This window comes from Mesoplodon bidens (assembly GCF_964165515.1).
Source record: "Mesoplodon bidens genome assembly, chromosome: 7".
Classification (NCBI taxonomy): domain Eukaryota; kingdom Metazoa; phylum Chordata; class Mammalia; order Artiodactyla; family Ziphiidae; genus Mesoplodon; species Mesoplodon bidens.
In genome coordinates this window covers 55,891,189-55,904,537 of record NC_138164.1, presented here as the reverse complement: position 1 = coordinate 55,904,537, position 13,349 = coordinate 55,891,189, and the positions used below count along the sequence as shown (strand labels likewise).

Below are 13,349 nucleotides of genomic sequence, written 5' to 3'. Positions count from 1 at the left end.
TAAAACGGCAGAATTCCATTACACTTCCCAAATGCTGGTCTATTATGCACATAAGTATAATGTATAATGATCTCCAGGTCTCTTAACAGATTTTTACTGATTTTTGTTTTTAGTCATATCTTTCTTAAAGTTCTTTAAAAACCTTTCCCATGAATATTTTTTGAATAAGTCTATATTTGGTAAATATCTTACATGACAATGATTTTCTAGGGGGGAGGGGGAGAGCTGTTTTCATCCTAGTAATTTATCAAACTAGGCTGGACAACACAGCTTCTCATTTACCAATAGGTTCTTGTTAAGTGATAAATATTTATTAAATTGTTCTGCAAACTCTCATTTGAATACTTTTTATTTCTCCAGCTCATTCTGACCCTCCTCTCTCTGATCTTACTTGCCTTACTACTGTTTAGTTTTAAAATGCAATAAAAAAAAAGCCAAAAAAATGGTCTTATGGACAATTACAATCTATTATAGCAAGTACAGGCCAGCAAAAGCCCGGCTCATTGAGTCTGTTAACAACCAGTGATATGCACATTCACCAATTTCTTAGCTGCTCCCGCACTGCCTGACTAGCATGCAACTATATAGCTCAAGGGCTACACTTTAAAAATTCCACTTTTTTCTGTCCTTTACAATTTTACTCACACAAAATGTATCTAATGGTTGGTCAATCAGCAGCATATGAAATTTTATGACAGCAATTTTCTGCACATCCAGAAAAGGGAATCCAAGACATGAAAAATGCCTGTTAAAGCCTTCCGATTATTTTGCTTCATAGGAATCAAAACAGCAAAAGATAGCGCCCATAAAGAGTATTTGCGTTAATTTCACCTTGAGAAAGTATGTTATCGTTGTCCAATTAAGTAGCAATGAAACAGGGGTAACTGATAAACAAGAAAATTACACCCCTGGAGAAGATAATATGTCTGCACCCTTGTTGAAGGAAATTATCTATAAGACCACTGGGCTCAGGCAGATTAACGAATAGGCACTGATTAGCTAAGTAAGAGTCTACTGTAAAGAAAAAAATATGTCATTATTATGATACACAGTCACGCTCAGAAGCAGAAAAATTCCATCTTTAAGTAGGAGAAAAAAATTTGAGGTATGTAATATAATACACTATCACTTCCCTTAACATCAAATTCAAACTAAGAAGGCAGCAAATACCACATGAATGGTGTAATAATAGTTCACATGTATTATGTTTGACTTGTGTTGTCCAGAAAGTCATGAGAGGATAAAACACTAATTTTAAATAGTTGTATTTTTAATTTAAAACTAAGGCTCAGAATTTTAATATGATTCTAATCAGCACAGAACAATGATCAAAAACTTTGTGAATACATTTATACTTTATGCAATCTAAGCAGTGATATGTCAGCTATCTGAGTTACAACTACGATCACAACATCCAATTTCTACTGCCCGTGTATTCCATTTCACAGGACTGTGAAAATGTAACTACTGTGATGTCAATATTTAGAAAAGATCTGGAAGAGGTAGTGCACAGTGAAATCTTCAATATGACCATAAAACTAATGTTGCATCAACATAAAAATGTTCATATTCACCAACAGGCAGAACAGTGACCACTAACTTTTCAGAACATCTCTTAGACAATTCACTTTAATTCAATTTAACAAACATATATTGAGCACTGACTACATGTCTACTATTGTACTAGATACCAGGGATGCAAAGATGAATCATATCTCTGTCTTTCATGGAATTTAGAACAAGAAAAACAGGTACAATACACATAATACAATAATTATATTCCATTATAATCTAGCTTTTAAAAGTGCAATGAGAACACAGAAAAGTGAACAATTTATTCTATCATATTTACACATGTGCAAACTTTCCTGATTAAATATGCTTATTATTTTGTTTTTCTTTCAACATTACTGTTTTACATGCATCTTTGTCTACTGCCTTAAATTCCAAAAAGTATACACATAATGAATGTAGTAACTCTGCTGGGGTAGAGTAGAACTTAGGGAAATAGAAGTCTTTACTGTGTGAGCTGGACACACCCAGGAAAGAGGTTAGTAGAGAAGAAAACAGAACATCTAGGCAGAATGAACTGCATGAGCAAAGACCCAGAAGCATGCAATACAGGGTGCCTGAGTCATAAGGAGTAGCCTAGAGTGGCCACCGGCACAGGGTAAGTGAGTGGGAACACATATGCAGACCAAGATTAGAAAGGCACTCTGGAGCCAGGCAGTGGAAGCTTTGTGTTACGCCATGCGGGGATGCTCTGAGATTTTTCTACAGCAAGGGAGAATTATCAGAGGTTGTTAATCAGGAAAGTAGTAAAATCAGATTTGTGATTTAGAAAGACAACTCTGACAACTATGTGAAGGATGAACCCGAGGCAGGAAAACCAACAGAAAGACACTGTAATCTTCTAGAAAGGGATCGTAAGGAGATATGATACAAGTGAAGAGAAGTGAAATAATAGGTGAGGACACTTCAAAGGAAAAATACAGGCCATGGGGTTTGACTGAATCTTGAGAGTGAGACAGAAGAGAGAGCAAGAAAGGCCAACATTTTCAGTAGCATGAAGAGAAGTAGAAACAACAGAATACTCCCTGGACCCTGGGCTGAACCTTTATCTGGTTACTGCCCGCTCCTCACACATGCCCTGTCCATCAGGTGGCTCTAGTGCCAGGTCCCAGGACCTCCCTCTACCTGACGCTCTATAAGTGAATCTCTTGAGAAAATACAAAGAATCTTTTGTTTTGTAGCAAAGGATCAGGGAGGTGCTGAGGCAAGTTTTTCATGTTGCTCAGATCATACAGTGCATTGTAGCATTTATAGATCAATGAAAAGCAAAGCTGAAAGTTATAAATTGATTGTATTAAAAAAATACCAAATGGATGTACCTGACAACTAATAAGACACCTTTTAGAATGACTTCCCAACTGTTTCTTTAGTCACTTTCTTAAAATTATATTGTTTAGTTTTAATTTAAAGTCTATGTAATTCTACTGTTAGGGATCATCCATTCATTTTAAGTTGTACATTTAGCAGGGTACTTACAAAATGTACATTATGACACCTATGCTCCAAATGTCACACTGCTGGCTATAGTCGTGGGCATTGATAACTTCAGGGGCTGCCAAACAAGCAGAAATAAAATAATATTAATAATACAATAAATGACTTTTAAATGCTTAAACACAAAGCATGAAAAATGTGCTGATGTGCTGTAGTTTATTCCCCCACAGGGAAAAAGAGAACCAACAGCAGATGTTAAGTGAATAATGTACAGGCCTCAACAACTGATGTCGCTGTATCCTCACCCCTGTTATTTAGCTTCTAATGGAACAATGGCACACACTGTATAGCTAAATGCACAACTCTTCATCTCTTTCAAATTGTTAAGAAATGATTTTGCAAAGATTGTGTAGTTATAGTAGAAGACAACAATATCTCAGTTCTTTGCCAAAAATAGAATTGAAAACATACCTTAAGTAGATACAATTTAAAACAAGCCCAATATGTAGAAATCTGGATTTACAGAGAAACTAAGATAAACAGTTATTAATCACTTCAGTAAAATAACAGTAGTAATAATAACATCATAGCACTCCTATGACAGTATGATTATCTTCCACATTTTCTAAATGAGAAAACTAAGACAGAGAGCTCTTATAACATAACTTGATCAAAAAGCCAATTAGTCCCAGGATGATGACTAGGATGCAGGCACTCCTGACTCCCCAACTCTGGGCTACTTACTTACAATGTGTCCACAATAGGGTTCCTTTAAACTATCTTCTCAAAGTAGAACTTTTTTTTTTACTTTGAGGTAGCACATTTTTTAATGATTAGATTTTTTATAATGGCTGGCTTTCTAAAAAGTCACATATGATATTCCAGGAATATGTCTATTATACTTCTACAGCTAGGTAGCACCACACAGGTCCGACTGTAAGTTATACGTGGATCCACCCCTGCATCGTTCAAGGGTCAACTGCGTGTACTTGAATAGAACTTTAAAATTTACAAAGTACTTTTGCATAGATGATGTTATTTGTATAAATTATGTTAAGAATCATGTGAGATGGGTATGTAGCCATGACTTACTCTGCCAGCGAGGAAATTAAGGTTCAGGTACACATATGAAGCGACTCACCTAAAGCAACACTGTTACATAGCGCCTCCCATGTAAAAGGTGCTTTTAATTTAGAAAACAGTTTCAATCACCCCCCCAACACACACACAGCTTTTATAACTACTAAAAGCAAATGAAATTTCATTTCCTCTTCCTATTGTTAAAGGAACTAAAGAGCAAGAACAAAGGAGTTAAAAGGTAAACAGAAGAAAGAGAACAGGGCTTCCCTGGTGGCGCAGTGGTTGAGGGTCCGCCTGCCGATGCAGGGGACGTGGGTTCGTGCCCCGGTCCGGGAGGATCCCACATGCCATGGAGCGGCTGGGCCCGTGAGCCATGGCCGCTGAGCCTGCGCGTCTGGAGCCTGTGCTCCGCAATGGGAGAGGCCACAGCAGTGAGAGGCCCGCGTACCACAAAAAAAAAAAAAAAAGAGAGAACAGGCTCAACTGTAGATAATTAACAAACTGAATAATTCTTCTCCAAATCACTGAAAATTAACTAGTTAATATTTTCCTTTAAGCAATTACTTGTATTCTTTAACTCTACTTAAACTTTTAAAATATGGAATCATTAAAGCTGAAGTTGCCCTATGGCTGCACATCTACGACAAGGGCAGATTCCGTGATCCAATTCCCTGACAGATCTCCATGTAGGTGCATCACATAGCAGGGGCCCAGAATTTGGAGCCCTCACTCCCTCTTTCAGAGTCACCTTAATTATCAGGGGCATTTCTACTTGCACTGTCATCGCAGCTCTCACAGGGAGGCAAAGGCCAGACTGGCTGGGCCAAGAAGCCATTTAGGAAGTCAGCAAAGCTCCACAAACCATCTGCCTTCTCTCGTGTTCTCTCACTTGTCTCACAGTGCAGACAACTAATAAGCAGGCATAAAACTCAGGGTGCTTGGATATATTTTCCCCATGTAACTACAGACCAGATGTCTTTTGCCAACAGGAGGATATGAACAGAATCTAAAGTAGCCTCCTCCCAAATAAGACAAAACAATTTAGAAGCTTTATGCATCAAGTAGACAAAAAAAAACAATGAACTAGGTATACTGCTCAGCCATAAAAATGAATAAACTACTGATATAACAACACGGGTAAGTCTCAAAATCATTACATGGAACAGAAGAAGACAGACACAAAAGAATATATACTCATGATTCAATTTATATAAATTCTAGACAAGCAAAACTAAACTAAGGTAATGGAAATCATCAGTGGTTGCTGGGGTCTGGGTGAGGAATCGACTGAGAGGGACACAAAGGAAATTTCTGGGGTGATGGAAATGTTCTATATATTCATTGGGGTGGTAATTGTACAAGTATATGTATTTGTCAAAACTCATTAAACTTTACACTTAAAATCTGTGCATTTTATTATATGTAAACTATGTTTCAATAAAGTATATTTTAAAGAAATCTACTAAAAGTACAAAAAGAATCTATCAAAGCCCTATGCTGGTGAGTGACTTTAATAACTCTCTTAGAAATCAACAGAGGAAGGAAGCAAGATTAAATTAACAATACTGACTGGGTGGCCGAGATGGCAGAGCAGGAAGACCGTGAACTTCCACAGATACAGCAAAATTACCACCACTTACAGAGCAACTGTCTATAGGAATGACCTGAAAACCAGCAGAAAACAATTTCCACAACTAAAGACATAAGTAGGAACTACAAGAAGATGGATAGGAGGGGCGCAGACACAGTAGAGTTAGGACCTACGCTCTCAGATCGGTGAGCCACAAACAGGAGGAATGTCTCAGTCTTGAGGTCCTCCCCAGGGAGTGAGGGCTCTTGGTCCCACATCAGGTTCCCCAGCCCAGGGGGTCCTGCACCAGGAATACAAAGCCCCCAGAACGTCTCCCTCTGAAAACCAGCAGGGCTTATGTCTGGGAGAGCTGGAGCGCTACAGTAAACAAGAGACTCCACTCTTCAAGGGTGCATGCAAAAATCTCACCCACTCTGAATCCCAGCTCAGAGACAGTACTTTGAAAATGGGTCAGATCCACTTGCTGATCTTGAAAAACCTCCCAGAGAGGGAGGGAGAAACTAGGACTCCCCCTGGGGACTGGCAGCAGCCATTTTGGGGAGTTCATTGTAACACGTGAGATGCCTCTCCCTAGCTTATTAGCGCCGGGACCTGCCCCACCCACCAGCGGGCACACACCAGCCCCACACCCCCTGGTAGACAGCTGCCAAGACCTGGCCCACCCACCAGCAGACTTACACCAGCACTAAGCCCCCCATACCATTCAGACGCCATGTGGGAACCCAGCCTTGCCCACCAGCAGGCCAGCAGCAGCCTCATGTAGTTAACCCTGCAGTAAGCCTACCCCACCTTCTAGCAGGCCCAGAGCCACTGGACGTGACACAGCCTCAAAGCCAACCAGGCTGGGGGCCAGTCCCACCTACCAGTGTGCTCACAGTAGTCAGCCCCACCACAGCAGAAGGGTGCATGCAGCCCACATACGAGTTGCCCTGAGAACATATAGCTCCAGTGACCAGAGGGGAGCATGCTGCTGGGCCCCACAGGACATCTCCTATAGAAGGCCACTTCTCCAAGATCAGAAAATACAACCAACATACCTAATACATAGAAATAGACACAGAGAATTGGGCAACATGAAAAAAACAAAAACCTGCAAAAAGCACAAACACATGAAGTCTAAATAATATACTACTAAACAACCAGTGGGCCATTGAATAAGTCAAAGAGGAAATCAAAAATACCTAAAGAGAAATAAAAATGGAAATACAATGATCTAAAATCTGTGGGGGGCTTCCCTGGTGGCGCAGTGGTTGAGAGTCCACCTGCCAATGCAGGGGACACAGGTTCATGCCTTGGTCTGGGAAGATCCCACATGCCACAGAGTGACTAGGCCCCTGAGCCATGGCCACTGAGCCTGCGCATCTGGAGCCTGTGCTCCACAACGGGAGAGGCCACAACAGTAAGAGGTCCGCGTACTGCAAAAAAAAAAAAAAAAAAAAAAAAATCTGTGGGACACAGCAAAAGTAGTTCTAAGAGGGAAGTTTACAGAGACACAAGCCTTACCTCAGGAAACAAGAAAATCCTCAAATAAACAATCTAGCTTTACCCCGAAAGGAACTAGAAAAAGAAGAACAAACAAAACCCAAAATTAGTAGAAGGAAGAAAAAGTAAAGATCAGATTGGAAATAAAAGAAATAGAGACTAAAAAGATATAGAAAAGAACAACAAAACTAAGAGCTAGTTCTTTAAAAAGATAAAATTGATAAACCTTTAGCAAGACTCATCAAGAAAAAAGATAGAAGACACAAATAAAATCAGAATGAAAGAGAAGTTACAACCAACACCACAGAAATACGAAGTATCGTAAGAGATTACTATGAACAATTATATAACAATAAAATGGACAATTTAGAAGGAACAGATAAATTCCTTGAAATGTACAATCTCCCAAGACTGAATCAGGAAGAAATAGAAAATATGAAGAGTCCAATTACCAGTAATAAAATTGGATCAGTAATTAAAAAATTCCCAACAAACAAAAGTCCAAGACCAGATAGCTTCACAGGTAAATTCTATAAAACACTTAAGAAGAATTAACACCTATCCTTATTAAGCTATTCCAAAAAGCTGAAGAGGAAGGAGGATTTCCAAACTTATTCTACAAGGCCAGTGTCAGTCTGCTATCAAAACCAGGTAAAGATACCACAAAAAAGAAAATTATAGGCCAATATCCCTGATGAACCAGATGTAAAAAATCCTCAACAAAATCTTAGCAAACCAAATTTAATAATACATTAAAAGAATCATATACCATGAGTAAGTGATATTTAGTCCAGGAACTCAAGGATGGTTCAATATCTTCAAATCAATCAATGTGATACACCACATTAATAAACTGAAGGGTAAAAACCATATGATCATCCTAATAGATGCAGAAAAAGCTTTTGACAAAATTCAACATCCATTTATGACAAAAACTCTCCAGAAGGTGGGTATAGAGGGAACATACCTCAATATAATAAAGGCCATAATGACAAACCCACAGTGAACATCATATTCAATGGTAAAAAGCTGAAAGCATATCCTCTAAGAGCAGGAACAAGACAAGGATGTCCACTCTCACCACTTTTATTCAATATAGTATTGGAAGTCCTAGCCATGGCCATCAGATAAGAAAAAGAAATAAAAGGAATCCAAATTGGAAAGGAAGAATTAAAGCCATCACTGTTTGCAGATGACATGATACTGTATACAGAAAATCCTAAAAATGTCAACAAAGAACTATTAGAATAAATGAATTTAGTAAAGTTGCAGGATACAGAATATTTAGATATTTATTGCATTGCTATACACTAACAACAAATTATCAGAAAGAGAAATTAAGAAAACAATACCACATATGGATCAATGGAACAGAATAGTGAGCCCAGAAATAAACCTACACACCTAAAGTCAATTAATCTTTGACAAAGGAGGCAAGAATGTACAATGGAAAGAAGACAGTCTCTTCAACAAGTGGTGTTGGGAAAGTTGGACAGCCACATGTAAATCAATGAAGTTAGAACACACCCTCACACCACACACAAAAATAAACTCAAAATGGCTTGAAGACTCAAATATAAGACATGTTACCATAAAACTCCTAGAAGAGAACATAGGCAAGACATTCTCTAACATAAATCATACCAAACTGTTCTTAAGTCAGTCTGCCAAGGCAATAGAAATAAAAGCAAAAATAAACAAGTGGGACGTAATCAAACTTACAAGCTTCTGTACAGCAAAGGAAACCATGAACAAAATGAAAAGATAACCTACAGACTGGGAGAAAATATTTGCAAATGATGCGACCAACAAGGGCTTAATTTCCAAAATATACAAACAGCTTATACAACACAACAACAACAAAACAAACAACCCAATCAAAAAATGGACAGAAGACCTAAATAGACATTTCTCCAAAGAAGAGAGACAGACGGCCAACAGGCATATGAAAAGATGCTCAACATCGCTGATTATTAGAGAAATGCAAATCAAAACTACAATGAGGTACCACCTCACACAGGTCAGAATGACCATCATTAAAAAGTCTACAAATAACAAATGCTGGAGAGGGTGTGGAGAAAAAGGAACCCTCCTACATTGTTAATGGGAATGTAAATTGGTGTAGCCAGTATGGAAAACAGTATGTAGGTTTCTCAAAAAACTAAAAATAGAGCTGCCATATGATCCAGCAATCCTACTGCCAGGCATATATCTGGACAAAACTCTAATTCAAAAGGCTATATGCACCCCTACGTTCATACTAGCACTATTCACAATAGCAAAGACATGGAAACAACCTAAATGTCCATCAACAGATGAATGCATAAAGAAGATGTCATACATATATACAATGAAGTACTATGCAGCAGTAAAAAATGAAATAATGCCACTTGCCACAATATGGATGGACTTAGAGACTATCATACTAAGTGAAGTAAGTCAGAAAGAGAAAGACAAATACCATATGATATCACCTATATATGGAATCTAAAATATGACACAAATGAACCTATCTACAAAACAGAAACAGACTCACAGACATAGAGAAGAGACTTGTGGTTTCCAAGAGGGAAGGGGAGTAGGGGAGGGGTGGATTGGGAGTTTGGGGTTAGCAGATGCAAACTATTATATATAGAATGAATAAACAACAAGGTCCTACTGCATAGCACAGGGAACTATATTCAATATCCCATGATAAACTATAAAGGAAACAATATAAAAAAGAATGTATACATATGTATAACTGAATCACTTTGCTGTACAGCAGAAATTAACACAACATTGTAAATCAACTATACATCAATTTTAAAAAAAAGACAACAATCCCATTTACAATTGCATCAAAAAGAATAAAATACCTAGGAACAAATCTAACTAAGGAGGTAAAAGACCTGTGCTCAGAAAACTACAGGACAATGATGAAAGAAATTGAAGATGACACAAATGGAAAGATATACCATGCTCATGGACTGGAAGAATTAGTATTATTTAAATGAACATACAGCCCAAGGCAATCTAGAGATTCAGTGCAATCCTCACCAAAATAACAATGGTATTTTTCACAGACTAGAACAAATAATTCTAAAATTTGTATGGAAACACAAAAGACCCTCTTGAATAGCCAAAATAATATTGAGAAAGAACAGAGCTGGAGATACCATGTTGCTTGATTTCAAACTATAATACAAAGTGACGGTAATCAAAACAGTATGGGGGCTTCCCTGGTGGCGCAGTGGTTGCGAGTCCGCCTGCCGATGCAGGGGACACGGGTTCGTGCCCCGGTCTGGGAAGATCCCACATGCCACGGAGCGGCTGGGCCCGTGAGCCATGGCTGCTGAGCCTGCGCGTCCGGAGCCTGTGCTCTGCAACGGGAGAGGCCACAACAATGAGAGGCCCACATACCACAAAAAAAAAACAAAAAAAAACAGTATGGTACTGGCACAAAAACAGACACATAGATCAATGGAGCACAATAGAGAGCCAGAAATGAACCCACACTTATATGGTCAATTAATCTATGACAAAGGAGGTGAGAATATACAATGGAGAAATGACAGCCTCTTCAATAAATGATGCTGGGAAAACTGGACAGCTACATGCAAAAGACTCAAAATGGACTAGTTTCTCATACCATATACAATTTAAATAATCTCAAAATTGATAAAAGACTTAAATGTAAGACCTGAAACCATAAACCCACTAGAGGAAAACATAGGCAGTATGCTCTTTGACACAGGTCTTAGCAATATTTTTTGGATGTGTCTCCTCAGGCAAGGGAAACAAAAGCAAAAATAAGCAAATGGGACTACAACAAATTAAAAAGCTTTTGCACAGAGAAGGAAACTATTAACAAAATGAAAAGGCCACCTGCTAAATGGGAAAAGATATTTGCAAATGATACATCTGATAATGGTTAATAACCAAAATATACCAAGAATCATACAACTCAACATCAAAAAACCAAACAACCCGATTTAAAAATGGGCAGAGGACCTGAATAGACATTTTCTAAAGAAGACATACAGAGGGCCAACAGGCACGTGAAAAGGTGCTCAATATCTCTAACCATCAGGGAAATGCAAATTAAAGCTACAATGAGATACCACCTCCCACCTGTCAGAATGGCTACCACCAAAAAGACAATAAGTAGCAGATGTTGGTGAGGATGTGGAGAAAAGCGAACCCTCACGCACTGGTTGGTAGGAATGGAAATTGGTGCAGCCACTCTGGAAGACAGTATGTAGATTCTTCAAACAGTTAAAAATAAAACTGCCATATGATCCAGCAATTCCACTTCTGGGTATTTTTCTGGAAAAACCCCCCAAAAAACAAGAATTTGAAAAGATGTCTGCACCCCTATGTTCAATGCAGCATTATTTACAATAGTCAAGATATGGAAGCAACCTAAGTGCCCATTGATAGATGAATGGATAAAGAAGATGTGGTTTACATATACAATAGAGTACTACTCAGCCATAAAAAATTCAATCTTGCCATTTGCAACAACATGGATGGTTCTTGAGGTTATTATGCCAAGTGAAATAAGCTAGAAAGAGAAAGACAAATACTGTATGATCTTACTTATATGTGGAATCTAAAAAACAAAACAAACAAACAATATAATACAAAATGGACACAGGTTCATAGATACAGAGAATAAATGGGTGGTTGCCAGGGGGGTGGGGGGGGTTAAATTTTCTAGGTGGTTGGGATGTGTTTGATGCTCATGTGAATGTGTGTTAATTTATCTAGACTTTTGGTTTTTCTGTCTGGCTTTCTTCATTATACTAGGTAATTGTGACTTAAAGGTTTCCAACTTTTAGGAGTTTTCTCTGTGATTGAACACAGTATTCATTTTTGCAAATGTTACACTGGATATTTTGAAATTTTCTGAAAAACACAAATTATCAAAATGACTCAAGAAGATGTGAAAAACTTGAATAACCTAATATAAATTAATAATAGAAACTTTATCCCCCAAAGGGTATCAGGACCAAAAAATTTTAAGGGGAAATTTCATCAAATAATTAATGAACAGGTAATTTCTATTGCTTAAGTGGTTCATGAGCATACAAAAAGTGAAACTATTTTATTTTTAAAATGAGGATATTATAACCCTAACATCAAAAAAGACAAGGGCAGCTGAAAGAAAGAAAGCTACACTCAAAGTTCCTAAATAAAGTGGTGAAAAATTGAATATGGCAGCACATTAAACCAAGTGGGGTTTAATCCAAAAGTACAAGGATGGTTCAACATTTTAAAAATCTATTAATGTAATTATTTCATTAATAAATTTAAAGAGAAAAATATATGATCATCTCAATAGGTACAGATTTGAATAGACATTTCATCAGAGAAGATATATGAATGACTAATAAGTACATGAAAAGATACTCAACATCATTGGTCATTAAGGTAATGCAAATTAAAAAGCACAATGAGATACTACTTTATAACCACTAGAATGGCTATAATTAAAAAGATAGATAATATAAAGAGTTAGCAAGGATATGAAGAAACTGGAACTCTCATACATTGCTAGTACAAAGGTAAAATATTAGAGCCACTTTGGAAAATTTTTTTGCAGTTTCTTACAAAGTATAAACATAAATAATATAAGACCCTGCAATTTCACTCCTTGGTAGCTACCCAAGGAAAATGAAACCACATGTCCACATAAAAACTTGTACACGAGGGACTTCCCTGGTGGCACAGTGGTTAAGAATCTGCCTGCCAGTGCAGGGGTCACAGGTTCGAGCCCTGGTCCGGGAAAATCCCACATGCCATGGAGCAACTAAGCCCATGCGCCACAACTACTGAGCCTGTTCTCTAGAGCCTGCAAGCCACAACTACTGAGTCCGCGAGCCACAACTACTGAAGCCCGCACGCCTAGAGCCCATGCTCTGCAACAAGAGAAGACAATGTAATGAGAAGCCTGCTCACTGCAACGAAAAGAAGCCCCCCCTTGCTGCAACTAGAGAAAGCCTGCGCACAGCAACGAAGACCCAACATAGCCAAAAGTAAATAAAATAAAATAAATAAAATTTTTAAAAATCTTAAAAAAAAATACTTGTACACGAATGTCCATAGCAGGATTATTCATAATAGCTCCAAACTGGAAACAATCGACATGCCCATCAGCTAATAAATATATAAACAACACACAACGGACAACTGTTCAGCAATATAA

General features: G+C 38.0%; 1 protein-coding gene across 3 annotated transcripts in view; it reads right to left on the bottom strand.

Annotated features, from left to right (window-relative positions):
• STK33 (serine/threonine kinase 33) overlaps positions 1–13,349 on the bottom strand; it is a 169,076-nt gene that overhangs the window by 39,007 nt on the left and 116,720 nt on the right. For all 3 annotated transcript variants that reach the window (XM_081239357.1, XM_081239355.1, XM_081239356.1), the window contains one exon: positions 3,049–3,124. In XM_081239357.1, the coding sequence (XP_081095483.1) occupies positions 3,049–3,124 (76 nt within the window). The remainder of the gene's footprint in view (positions 1–3,048; positions 3,125–13,349) is intronic.